Source organism: Babylonia areolata, chromosome 22 (assembly GCF_041734735.1).
Source record: "Babylonia areolata isolate BAREFJ2019XMU chromosome 22, ASM4173473v1, whole genome shotgun sequence".
In the NCBI taxonomy this organism is placed as follows: Eukaryota; Metazoa; Mollusca; class Gastropoda; order Neogastropoda; family Buccinidae; genus Babylonia; species Babylonia areolata.
In genome coordinates, this window is record NC_134897.1 from 29630316 (window position 1) to 29645203 (window position 14888).

General features: G+C 38.3%; 1 protein-coding gene across 8 annotated transcripts in view; it reads right to left on the reverse strand.

Annotated features, from left to right (window-relative positions):
- Positions 1–244: 244 nt before the first annotated feature.
- LOC143296918 (katanin p60 ATPase-containing subunit A-like 2) overlaps positions 245–14888 on the reverse strand; it is a 48585-nt gene continuing 33941 nt past the window's right edge. For all 8 annotated transcript variants that reach the window (XM_076608932.1, XM_076608936.1, XM_076608934.1 and 5 more), the window contains 9 exons: positions 14671–14751; positions 11568–11645; positions 11030–11128; positions 8119–8301; positions 7313–7410; positions 6268–6375; positions 4331–4499; positions 3646–3748; positions 245–3126 (listed from right to left, as the gene is read on the reverse strand). In XM_076608932.1, the coding sequence (XP_076465047.1) occupies positions 2993–3126; positions 3646–3748; positions 4331–4499; positions 6268–6375; positions 7313–7410; positions 8119–8301; positions 11030–11128; positions 11568–11645; positions 14671–14751 (1053 nt within the window). In that variant the 3' untranslated portion in view covers positions 245–2992. The remainder of the gene's footprint in view (positions 3127–3645; positions 3749–4330; positions 4500–6267; positions 6376–7312; positions 7411–8118; positions 8302–11029; positions 11129–11567; positions 11646–14670; positions 14752–14888) is intronic.

The following is a 14888-nucleotide window of genomic DNA, read 5'->3' on the forward strand; positions in this document are numbered from 1 at the left end:
ATAAATGAATGAACGATGTTGATGATATTTTTGCTTGTCAATCAACCAACCTGCACACAAGCCATGTCACAGCTGCCCAACTAAAAAAAAAAAAAAAAAAAAAAAAATCCAACTCTATTAAAACAAAAAACTCTAAAAATGTATGACTGACCTGTGTTATCATAAAAAATATGATCATACATCAGTGCTGATATCTAATGAGTGTTCTTACACCCCCCCCCTTCCCCCATACCCCCCCCCCCCCATAAAAAAAAAAGAAATAAAAAGCCAGTGAAAAAACATTTTGTTGATTTCTGGTTTTACAAACTTAGATACTGAAAAGGAAATTTGGATCAGAACCAAAAAATACAAAAACTGGATATTGGGAAGAAAAAAAAAGAAGAAAACTGTCAAATATAACAAAGACCAGACACTAAGATTTATTCTTTTCCAATAAAAAGAAAAATCAAAGTGTACAGTATACACCATTGCACAGTGATATAAATGGGGGCCAAGTTTTCCATTTTGTATGAGCAGCAGCAGTATCGGTCAGAACACAGATATTTAAAGCCTAAATCATCTGGTAAGTTCAATATATACACACTGGGGTACACACACAAAAGAACACTCACATAAATCAAAACAGTCAACGAACTCAAGCTATATACGTACTCCACAAGTTTTTCATAACATAGACGAAACATACAGACATGGACAAAATAGGTCAGTTTATTCCCTTTAAAGGCAACCCTTAGATATATGTATATATACACATACATATATTTTTTTTTGGTGTAAAATCTGGATCATATATACTCTTCCTAGTCCAATCAAATAGCACCAATTACATTATATATATATATATATATAATTTTTTTTTAATAAAGAAAAAAAAAAGAAAAAGAAATCAATCAAAGACCACTCTTTCTGCTTACGGAAATTCTACTAAAGTGTCAAAATGCATTCTTTGATTTTAAACTTCCAGGGGAAAGAAATCTTTACATTCAAATTCAGAGCATACATCCAGCATCAGGACTGTCACAAAAATGTCCTCTTGAACAGTTTGAACCCAATCTGGATAAGAATGATCCACAAATATGTCAGATATGATGCATACACTGCTAAGGAATGAAGTGTACACACACACACACACACACGAATCAACACTCTGGCCAATAAACAACTGAAAAACTCTATGTCCTGGGGTTGGGGGCGGGGGAATGGAGAGAAAGGGGGCAAAAACGATGGGATCTTGTGCATTCTTGTTTGTTACAATGTCTGTCAGGTAAATTCACACATGATCTTGGAGAAGAGTAGGAGATAAGGTGGTGGATGGGCTAACATACCCCAGAATAAATACACAAGGAAAATAAAGTGACATCCCTGAAGTTATTTCATTTGCACACATGTACACATTCAATGAGATTTCCTTTCACTCCCAGTCCCAACAGCTATTTCACTTGCACTTACACAGGCAATGAGATTTCGTTTGACATAAACATTGATGACACAGATACATATCTTGGACGGAGTTCACAGAAGATCGTGATGTAAATATGTAATTGCATCAGGCAGTTCAACGAGGCAGGCCAGGTCCTGGAGTATGCTGTACAATGGCTGGTTGAGTTGTCATCTTGCATGTTTTCAAAGTCTTCATAACAGAACAATTTGTTTTCATTTTCTTTTTCTCAGACACTGTCTATATACCCTATCATGTGTCTGGTTGTAATCTCCGCCCTCCTTCCAGCTCCCAAATAGAGCACCAAACCAAACTATGTTACAGTATTTGTGTCAGTCTTTCAACAGTGGTGTTGAGTAGCTTTTCTCTTGATTGTTTTTTACTGCCAGAATAGCTTTAATTTTAGGCTCTGGCAGTATAAAAATGTTAATAAATCATCATCTTGATTCAGCTTGACACTGCCAACTATCTCCCTCCTTGCTTGTTATAGCAAATGCCAAAGCTTGTACAAGCAGATTGAGGGAGTATGGCAGTGGGAATGTAAATCCCCACAGTGTCTCTCCACCCTGAATCCCAGAGGGATTGCTATCATCAAAGCCTTCACAAGTTTCTTATCCTGGCCACAAAACAACAGCTTAGTCAACAAAGCCTTCACAAAGATTTATTCCAGCAATTAAACAATAGTCACCAACACCTTCACAAGAATTTAGCCAAGCAATAAAACGATAGCAAAGTCAGTCTTCATGAAGATTTATCCTAGCAATATGTTGATAGCTAATGTCACCAAAACTGTTACAAGGATTTATACTACATTACTATCAAAATAAAATAACAAAAAATGAAAAGCAAACACTAAGGCCACCTTCAGAGGCTGTGAAAGAAGAGCTGAACTGAAATAATTTTTCATAAAAAGAACAGTGATGATGCTGATGATCGAAACATTACAAAAAAGATAAAACACCTACTTGTATTTATATTTATTTTTCAATTTTCATTTGACACAGCTGATCCAGAAATAATATTGTGCTAGAGAAAAAAAATAACATGAAAGAAAACAAATGCAGGAAATAACAAAGCCTGATTTTGGTCAGACAATCCATCATTTCACACAACAAAACAAATTCAGTTTTTTGAAAAAATTACGTTTACATACCACTGCTCTGAGCAACCCTTAGCCTCTCTCTCTCTTTATTTATTTATTTATTTTTAAATATATAGTATTTATTAGGAAAATCTCCATCACAACAAGACAAATTCAATTTCTGAAAACTTCACCTTACAAACCACCATTCTCAACAACCTTTAGTCTCTCTTGTTTTTCTTTTTTTTAAATACCCAGTAAAAAATGGTATGCCAATACTGGTCTGTAAAGCAACCAAGCAGTCAATAATAACAATCACAACCACAAAACAAAGCGCGTCAAAAACTGTCGAAGATTCTGGTCAGCAGCTGGACATGTCATAAACAGATGACAACAAAACACGAGAGTTGATCCCCAAACAGTTTTGATCACCGAACACAGCAGAAAGACACAATGGACCATTTTCCCCCCCACTAAACAGACTCGTATTCTCTTTGCCAGCGACTGTATTTGTCTTTTAGTAGTTTGGCTGAGGGCTTGGTTCTTTCGATGGCAGCTAACACGTCGTGTGTGCGAATCGTGTCCAGTTTTATATGAAGTTCTTCTCCTGAAAATGCACAGAAAAAGAAGCACAATGACATGTTTTCATTTTATCACTAAGAAAAAAACGACAAACGCACACACACGCATGCACACATACACACATACTTACATGCATATATATTTTGCAGCAACTGACTGAATTACAGTTTTGCTTGGTTGTGCCAAATAATTCTATGTTATTACGGCAAAAATGTCCCGATTCTGGTTCACACACGCACACACACACACACATGGGATGTGGTGTCGTGAGGGGGGAAGGAGTGGATTTTCATCTGAAACCACACTTAACAAAAGAACACACACACACACTGATATATCTTTTAGCTGCAAATTACTAGATAGTGTTCAGCTTAATTTTGCTTTCTTTTGCCAAATAAGTTGGAGCAAGACAATGTTCTGATTCTGATAAACACACACAGTCTTTTCCAAATGTGTTTTTGTGAGTGCCTGCTTACACACACACACACACACACACACACACGCACGCACGCACGCACGCACGCACGCACAAACACAAACTTACCTTCAGTGTGGTTTTCCAGGGCCACAAATATTTTTCTGACTGGCCTCATGGCAGCTTCTTTAGAGACTAGCTTGATGTCAGAACCAGAGTAGCCTTCAGTTTTCTGTCAGCACACAATGCAACATAATACAATGAAATACAACAAAATACAATGCAATACAGCACAATACAATACAATCCATTTTTATTCTTTCGATTATCATTTTTTTTCATTACAACTACTATTACTACTGCTACATACATATTGCTTTCAAACCTCTCAAAGTGCTTTACAACAGCACATCAGACAGACACAAAGCACACAAAAACACACACTAAAAACACATGCATGCACATGTACCCCATGTCCCCTCCCCCACAGTACGGCCAGCCCTCTCTTCTCTACACAGACCCCTCGGATGTCCTGTGGGTGTCTGAATGACCCAACCTTTAGCTTCTGTCGTCAGAATTGTGGTATTCTTTGTCAACATTCACCTCTTCAGTATAAGAGCCTTCCACTTGCAATATTTTGATGATGGTAATTGGGGTAAAATGCTGTTAACGTCGTCTCTTTCGCCGTTCGTATGGAGAGAGTTAAACACTAAAAGCAGGTATAAACTCCTCTCTCTCACTCTCTCTCTCTCACACACATCACCATCATCATCATCCCACAGTCCACCACCATGGCCATACTATAACCACCCACCACGCCCAGCATGTCATAGTCGAGGTCTGACAGGAGTTCCAGTCCCCCATCCTTGGAGCAGACGACCGGGGGCAGGTGGTGCAAGAACATGGCCCGCCGGGCCTCGAAGGTGGGCAGGTCCACCAGGATCCGCTTCTCTAACCGTCGCAGCATGGCATGGTCCAGCTCCCTAAGGTTCAAACCCACACACAGCTGTTAGGGACAGGTAGGGAGGGGGAGGGGGCGTGGCAGGTTATTCTTATTCTAGCTGCTTTGAGTCCAGCCAACCGCATATCAGGGCCATATCAGGACTGTCAAACCATACAAATGCTCAACTGCATCAACACAAAACTGTCTTATTTAAAAAAAACAACAACAAAAAACACTAAGACAAACCCACAACACACAGTTCATTACATAGTATCCTAACCATTTAGCTCCTTAGGGCAAATGAGACTAGGCCATGCTGAGGACGCCAGCCATTCCGCTTAATTTATCATCCCCAGATTACAGAAAATCATAAAAAAGGCCATAAAGGCAAATAACTGCAGAATGGGCAGCTAGTGCCCATCCCAGTGTTTACATCTCACTGCCTAATCGCCAGAACAAAACAGCACAAATAGTACATCACAGACTGCGGAACAGAGAAAAAAGTGTCAAGGCTTGCTTGAAAAAACAAAGGGGAATAACTATGGTGAAGGCAGAAAAAAGGCAGAAACAAAGAGAGTGATAGAAAAGAGGAAATTTCTACCACAGAATATCCAGAAGGGGGGGATGCTATTTATACTGAAAGACCCCCGGCATCCCCATGGGGGAGCGTGGCGGGTTGAGGCGTTTTATGGGTTGGTGGGTAGGTGAACATTTGGGTGGGCAAGGGAATGGGAATGTGTGTGTGTGTGTGTGTGTGTGTGTGTGTGTGTGTGTAACTGCTGCAACATGGCGTGGCCCAAGTGTGTGTGTGTGTGTAACTGCTGCAACATGGCGTGGCCCAAGTGTATGTGTGTGCAACATGGTGTGGCCCAAGTGTATGTGTGTGTGTAACTGCTGCAACATGGCGTGGCCCAGCTCCCTGGGTTCAAACCCAGGCAGAGCTGTTAGTTGTCCACAGGGGGTGGCAACTGGGGTTGGGAGGGAGGGGGCATGGCAGGTTGAGGCATTTTATAGGTTGGTAAGTAGGTGAGCATTTGGGTGGGCGAGGGAATGGGAATTGTGTGTGTGGGGGGGAGGGTGGTCTGGGATCTGGTCTCAGTGTCAGATGAATGGGAGTTTTAACATGTTTACAAATACAAGATTTTTCCCCTTCTCCCTTATACTCACAAAAAACCTTGTAGACAGTCTACTGACACACAGAAAACTTCACACACACACAGATGCACACAAACTCTGTGTGTGTGTGTGTGTGTGTGTGTGTGTGTGTGTGTGTGAGTACACCTGTGCAAGTCTGTGCATGTGCATGCATGAAAATGAGTAGGGGAATAAAAATAACCTAATGTCACTGATTTAACTGTAATCATATTGATGCATTAAATGTGTGTGTGTGTGTGTGTGTGTGTGTGTGTGTGTGTGTGTGTATGTATGTGTGCGTGTATGCATGCATGCATTGGTATGCATTTTACAGACAAGTACATGCACTGACAGACATTTCAAAGACAAGTACGTGCACTGTAAATATGTGTGCATTTTTTTTTCCTTATAGGAAATTTCTATGAACTGATTTTTCATTTATTTAAATTTCTATGTTTTATGACCACAAAAAAAAAAAAAAAAAAAAAAAGAAGAAGAAATCATTTCAACAGTTTCAGAATTCTATCCTAGAAATCAATTTCAAAAGCGAAAAGAAAAATTCTGCCAGCTGAAAAAAAAAAAAGAAAAAAAGGAGAAAGCACAGATGAGGAGAGAAAGCAAAAGAAGACAAAAACACGTGCTCAGAAATGTCAAGCCAGCGTCAGCGGCCGTACCATGGCAGGTTGGAGGCCGCCAGGAGAAAGACCAGGTCGTCTGTCTTTGCCAGGCCGTCCATCTGAACCAGCAGCTCTGTCTTCATGCGGCGGCTGCCTTCATGTTCTCTGTCCGATCAAAGATACAGCAACTTTAATAATGATCATAACTATAATAGAGAATTTTATACAGTGCTGAATCTTGTGCAGAGACAAATCAAAGCCCTTACATACCAGTCATTTACATGCATGTCTAACTACTATTCACAGAGACAAAAAACAAAACTTATAAATTCATGTATATAGAAATCTGGAGAAAACGTAGACCAGGAAGAGGTAGGGGAGGGGAGAAGGGGCAAAAGGGGGTGGGTGGGTGGGTGCTATTTTGGGAAGAGGTAGGTGTCCAGGTCAGACTTGAAGGAGCTGAGTGCAGAGACCTGATGAGGCAAAAGAGGGAGCTCTTTCCAAGTGCGACGTTTGGAGACAAAGAGCAGCGGCCAAATGCAGAATGTTTAGGCAGATTTGTTAATACATTTATAACATTGAGTGCTGATCTTGTGCTTTATTCTGTGTGAGACTGGGAACAAATGGAGGCGTTGCGTCTGTGGACGAATCGGGTAACAGAGTATTATTGTATGTGCTGAATGGAGTGAACGGGTGAAGCATACCTACAAACATTACGCAAGCAGAGAACAACACAGCAACTGCAACAGTCAGTCAAGATCCTTTTCAATGAACCCACTTTGGTCATAAAATCCTGTGGGAAGAACTTTTTACAATGTCATATTTCTTTTCCTCTGCATTGATCCCCAGCGCCCCACAATGTAGTCTTGTACTGGGAACACAACTGCAATGAAAGCTCTTTTCATGATTCAGAAAAATAAAGACTGCCATATTTGTCATCGAACTGCTGTCCCACTGGAGGCAGATTGTCACTGGTGATGGTATACATGTATAAACGAGAGAGAGAGAGAGAAAGAGAGAAACTCATTTACCTATTATCTATATTTTTCTGCCATAATAATCTTACAAACTAACTGAAGTTGTAAGCAGGCCAGTGACTTACGTGGAACCACCCTGTGATCCTCTCTGACTCATCAGGGATTCCAGTTCATCCAGGAAAATGGTGGAGGGAGCGTGGAAACGAGCCAGCTCAAACAGAACCTGCACTCACAACGAAGCAATGACAGTACGATTAAATACCTCCTGCAAAAAGCCTGACTCTTTTACCCTGAGTACAGATTTATGCATAACTCCTGGATATTTCAGATAGTACAGATATTTCTATAGAAAAATGGGCATGTTCAGTTTTGCTTTCTCAATCAGTTGTATTCTCACTCAGTGCCTTAATCTCACTGGCGTTAGCCTCTAGAGTACCTGTTTGCCTGTATTTTCATGAGGACTGAGTGTGGTTTTGATGATGATGTGTTCATTTTGTGTAAGAAGTACGGCTATGGTAGTGCACTGTGCTGTTGTAGGGCTGGTCCATGGAAACTGCGGTGCAGCTGCTGTGAAAAGAATGGGAAAAAAAAGCGGAAAAAAAGATTTTTTTATATTTACTGTTTAGAAGGATTCTCACTGATTTTAACGCCCTTGTCACAGAATACAGCCGTATCAGTAACACACATGGCTTTCTTAACAATATCAATGCAGTTCCTTTAATAAAAAAAAAAAAGGCACCCCACAAAAATGGAGAGTTTACATTATACTCCCTGTTTGATTATCAAACTGATGCAAACTGGGCCTACTGGTTTGCTCTGTTTGGCCAATTTTCAGGGCACACTCCGATACAAGACAAAGTCTCTCATCTGCCCCACCACCACCACCTCCACCCTAAAAAAAAAGGCCACTGTCACTTTCATCTCAACCTACCCTGACCAGTTTCTCCGAGTCGCCCCTCCACTTGCTGACGATGGTGGAGGCGGAGATGTTGAAGAAGGTGGTGTTGCACTCTGTGGCCACGGCTTTGGCCAGCAGGGTCTTCCCTGTACCCGGGGGGCCATACAGCAACACTCCTTTCCACGGGGACAGGATGCCTTGGAACAGCTGGGGGTACTGGACAAAACAACAGTCATCAATGTTTCATCCTCTGACCCCTGTTGGGAGGATACGAATGTTTAATCCTTTGACCCCTGTTGGGAGGATTATGAATATTTCATCCTCTGATCCCTGTTGGGAGGGTATATTCATCCTCTGACCCCTGTTGGGAGGATTATGAATATTTCATCCTTTGACCCCTGTTGGGAGGATTATGAATATTTCATCCTCTGATCCCTGTTGGGAGGGTTATTAATATTTCATCCTCTGATCCCTGTTGGGAGGATTATGAATATTTCATCCTCTGACCCCTGTTGGGAGGGTTATGAATATTTCATCCTCTGACCCCTGTTCGGAGGATTATGAATATTTCATCCTCTGATCCCTGTTGGAAGGATTATGAATATTTCATCCTCTGATCTCTGTTGGGAGGGTATATTCATCCTCTGATCCCTGTTGGGAGGGTTATGAATATTTCATCCTCTGATCCCTGTTGGGAGGGTATATTCATCCTCTGACCCCTGTTGGGAGGGTTATTAATATTTCATCCTCTGATCCCTGTTGGGAGGGTTATGAATATTTCATCCTCTGATCCCTGTTGGGAGGGTTATGAATATTTCATCCTCTGATCCCTGTTGGGAGGGTTATTAATATTTCATCCTCTGATCTCTGTTGGGAGGGTTATTAATATTTCATCCTCTGATCCCTGTTGGGAGGGTTATTAATATTTCATCCTCTGATCCCTGTTGGGAGGGTTATTAATATTTCATCCTCTGATCCCTGTTGGGAGGGTTATTAATATTTCATCCTCTGATCTCTGTTGGGAGGATTATGAATATTTCATCCTTTGACCCCTGTTGGGAGGGTTATTAATATTTCATCCTCTGATCTCTGTTGGGAGGATTATGAATATTTCATCCTCTGATCCCTGTTGGGAGGGTTATTAATATTTCATCCTCTGATCTCTGTTGGGAGGATTATGAATATTTCATCCTTTGACCCCTGTTGGGAGGGTTATTAATATTTCATCCTCTGATCTCTGTTGGGAGGATATGAATATTTCATCCTTTGACCCCTGTTGGGAGGGTTATTAATATTTCATCCTCTGACCCCTGTTGGGAGGATATGAATATTTCATCCTTTGACCCCTGTTGGGAGGATATGAATATTTCATCCTTTGACCCCTGTTAGCAGGATATAAAATAAAATCATTGGTATACACCAAAACCAAAATATAAACAACTGAAACATGAAACAGGTGATAAAAACAGACAGATAAACAATAATATCATCTTGTAATCTTTCACATTTTAAAGAATTTCCCTACTTTCAAACACACTGTCCTCCCTGCTTTCAACAAACTGCAAAAATTGATTTCAGAATCAGATATATTTCTTTGGAACGTACTCATTCAGAAAATCTGCAAATTTTAAGCATTCCATAATAAAAAATGAAATTCATCTCCAGTCACATATGTATCACAGTTACGACAAACACAGGCGCACAATTAACATCAAGGTGCATGCTACTGTGGTGAATCTTTAACCCCAGGTTATCACAATTTCATGATGGATTGATAAAGATGCCTTGTGTTGCTTTGTATTGTAATGTATTGTATTCTAATGCACTGTACTGTGTTGTAAGATTAGCACAATTTCATGATGGACTGATAAAGATGCCTTGTGTTGCTTTGTATTGTAATGTGTTGTATTCTAATGCACTGTACTGTGTTGTAAGATTATCACAATTTCATGATGGACTGATAAAGATGCCTTGTGTTGTTTTGTATTGTAATGTGTTGTATTCTAATGCATTGTACTGTGTTGTAAGATTATCACAATTTCATGATGGACTGATAAAGATGCCTTGTGTTGCTTTGTATTGTAATGTGTTGTATTCTAATGCACTGTATTGTTTTGTAAAACTGCTTCGATCATAGAAATTTCCTTAACAGAAAAAAAGAAAAAAAAGATGGAAGTTGGTTTTGCAATGCAAATTTCCTTGCACAACATTGCCTTCTCAGTGTATCAGAAACGAGTGTCCATTCTTTACAGGTATGCACATACATACTTGCATATGCGTGTGAGTGTGTCTGTACATTGGAGACACAGAGAGAAGGAGAAAAGAGAGAAAACATGAGCAAAAGAGAGACAGAGACATACACTGTGACAGAGGCTGACAGAGAAGGGTTTGCTAGCCCCTCGATGAAAACATTACATTAGTTCAGCCTAAATTACTGCCTGCAAAATCACTTTCACACTTCACCAACAAAAGTCAAACATTGAGAAGCATACCTTAAATCAAAGGTAAACAGCGAACACTTTCACACTTCACCAACAAAAGTCAAACATTGAGAAGCATACCTTAAATCAAAGGTAAACAGTGAACACTTTCACACTTCACCAACAAAAGTCAAACATTGAGAAGCATACCTTAAATCAAAGGTAAACAGTGAACACTTTCACACTTTATCAACTAAAGTCAAACATTGAGAAGCATACCTTAAATCAAAGGTAAACAGTGAACACTTTCACACTTCACCAACAAAAGTCAAACATTGAGAAGCATACCTTAAATCAAAGGTAAACAGTGAACACTTTCACACTTCATCAACAAAAGTCAAACATTGAGAAGCATACCTTAAATCAAAGGTAAACAGTGAACACTTTCACACTTCATCAACAAAAGTCAAACATTGAGAAGCATACCTTAAATCAAAGGTAAATAGTGAAAACAAACCAGTTACCTTGACTGGGTAAACTACAGACTCTTTCATCAATCTCTTTGCTTCATCCAGACCTATAATGTCGTCCCATCTTACATTCGGATTTTGCAAGTAGATATCCTGCAACAAGCATGTAAAAATATATATGAACAATATTTACATGTAAAATAAGTACAATGTACTTATCAATAAACACAATGTTCATCATCTTGTATCTATGACAAGCACCAGCCCAGCTAGGTTTATTGTTTCTAAATGAACTATGAAACATTCAGAATAATTATCATGATTGATGTACACTATGGAGCCAGTCAAAAGTCATCTTCTGTTCACACACACCCAAACAAGTGCACAGACAGACAGACAGACCGACACACACACACAATGACCAAGGCATCACTGTAAGGTACTTTGCTTTGGGACACAAGATCAACTTTTACAAGCAAATGATTTGTGAGTGATTTGCATCATTCCACACACACACACACACACTCTCTCTCTCTCTCTCTCTCACACACACACACACAAACACACACACAGTGGCACACCAGGTACATACACGACTAATGGTTTGTGCCAGGTCCCTCCATTCACTGCTGTAGCCCATGTAACCTCCCAGTGGTTTTAACATCCGATCCTGAAACACAACCACCACCCATAGTCACACTCTTTCAAGTCTTCAAATGTGTTTTTTGTTGTTGTTTTTTTTAAGAGAAAAGAAAGAAAGAAAGAAAGAAGCCAAAAAATGTGTGGGGGGAGAGTTCTGTCCAAATCTTTTGTGTCAGCAGATTCATGGGGGAATGTTGATAAGAGGCGCATGGTGGCGGTCTCCACTCTGTAGGGGATATTCACTCCGTCTCTCTCCATGCCAAAGCGATTATTGTTGTCAGTTGGGGGCTTGGTAAGTGGTGTCATGTTTAGTTTAATTAGAGTTGATTTCATCAAGATTTTGCACTTAATAAATACCATAATAATTATTATTATTACCATTATTACTCATTCATTTATTTATTATTTTTATTATTATAATTTATTATTATAATCTATCATTATTATCATCATTCTTAAAAAATATTTAATTTTATTTTATTTTATGTTGTTGTTTTTTTTCTCAAGGCCTGACTAAGCGCGTTGGGTTACACTGCTGGTCAGGCATCGTGACGCCTCCTTGAGCTACTGATAATGATACTCAATCAGAACAGGACATGACTGAACTCCAACAAAGCAACTCATCATCAGTGTTGGGTCTCCTCTGGTTTGTGACCTGGCGACCTGAGATTGACAGTGCCCTATAGACTGCTGCCACTGAAACTGTGACAGACGAATACTGGTGTGGCTGTGTATGGGGGGCGTCTGAATGAGTGGCTTGGGAATGACACCACTGGAACTGTGCAGATGATAAAACAACAAAATACCTAACTAAATAAATAAAACATAGAACTGAATTTTACCATGAAGAGAATACATACAATCAGTGATGAACAAGAACACGCCGACACAGCATAATAATAATAAAATCAAATTTACCATGTAAGGAATACTTACACTCAGTGATGAACCAGCAAGCACTAACACTTTTATAGACAGAATTAACTTTACCATGAAGAGGATACCTACAATCAGTGATGATTCAGCACAAACTGACATTGAATATAATAAAACTTAATTCATCAAGTAAAGAATACCTACAGTCAGTGATGATTCAGCACAAACTGATACTGAATATAATAAAACTTAATTCATCAAGTAAAGAATACCTACAATCAGTGATGATTAAGCACAAACCGACACTGTATATAATAAAACTAAATTTACCAAGTAAAGAATACCTACAGGCAGTGATGATTAAGCACAAACTGACATTAAATATAATAAAACTAAATTTACCAAGTAAAGAATACCTACAATCAGTGATGATTAAGCACAAACTGACATTAAATATAATAAAACTTAATTCATCAAGTAAAGAATACCTACAATCAGTGATGATTAAGCACAAACTGACATTAAATATAATAAAACTTAATTCACCAAGTAAAGAATACCTACAATCAGTGATGATTAAGCACAAACTGACATTAAATATAATAAAACTTAATTCATCAAGTAAAGAATAACTACAGTCAGTGATGATTAAGCACAAACTGACATTAAATATAATAAAACTAAATTTACCAAGTAAAGAATACCTACAATCAGTGATGATTAAGCACAAACCGACACTGTAAAAAATAAAACTAAATTTACCAAGTAAAGAATACCTACAATCAGTGATGATTAAGCACAAACCGACACTGTATATAATAAAACTAAATTTACCAAGTAAAGAATACCTACAGTCAGTGATGATTAAGCACAAACTGACATTAAATATAATAAAACTTAATTCATCAAGTAAAGAATACCTACGATCAGCGATGATTAAGCACAAACAGACACTGTATATAATAAAACTAAATTTACCAAGTAAAGAATACCTACAATCAGTGATGATTAAGCACAAACTGACATTAAATATAATAAAACTTAATTCATCAAGTAAAGAATACCTACGATCAGCGATGATTAAGCACAAACAGACACTGTATATAATAAAACTAAATTTACCAAGTAAAGAATACCTACAATCAGTGATGATTAAGCACAAACAGACACTGTATATAATAAAACTAAATTTACCAAGTAAAGAATACCTACAATCAGTGATGATTAAGCACAAACCGACACTGTATATAATAAAACTAAATTTACCAAGTAAAGAATACCTACAATCAGTGATGATTAAGCACAAACCGACACTGTATATAATAAAACTAAATTTACCAAGTAAAGAATACCTACAGTCAGTGATGATTCAGCACAATCTGACATTAAATATAATAAAACTTAATTTACCAAGTAAAGAATACCTACAATCAGTGATGATTAAGCACAAACTGACATTAAATATAATAAAACTTAATTCATCAAGTAAAGAATACCTACGATCAGCGATGATTAAGCACAAACAGACACTGTATATAATAAAACTAAATTTACCAAGTAAAGAATACCTACAATCAGTGATGATTAAGCACAAACAGACACTGTATATAATAAAACTAAATTTACCAAGTAAAGAATACCTACAATCAGTGATGATTAAGCACAAACCGACACTGTATATAATAAAACTAAATTTACCAAGTAAAGAATACATACAATCAGTGAAGACCTGGCAGTCACACACCTTCATCACACTCAAACCCATCACCTACCCACCATGTATGCACATAAACACACAACCGTTCACTGCCCTGATAGACAAAGGTGGCAGAAAAGCAGCACCAGATGTTGCAACTAAAAAAAAAAAAAAAAAAAAAAAAAAAAAAATGTTGAAGCAAATTCTTAATACAAATCAGAATAAGCACAATCTTTTTTCTTTTTTTTTTCTTTTTCTTTCAGACAAAACACCTTTTGCTTACATGGAAAATTTGAGTACCTACACCACAAAAAAAAAAAAAAAAAAAAACCCTGATAAAATATAAAAGTAATGAAATGTATGTCTCATATTGTGTAGAAACACCAGCTGTTTTTGTTTTGTCAGATATCATACTTATACACTAAGCAGACCAATGGTATATGGGGTCTTAAATAAGAAGAACAACAAAACATTTACTTACATCATTTGATACACCTTCTTCCGCAGCCATGCGAGTTGCCTCGTTCAACATGGCCCTTACATCAATGATTTGACCAAATTGCTGCAACACACAGAGTCACTGTTTTTGTTGTTGTTTTTTGCACTCAAGTAGTATACCAGTGTCTTGAATAGGGTAGGGCAGAGACAGTGTTAAAGACTTTAAACAGCAAGGGAGTTATTGTTTCAGTTTCAATTACG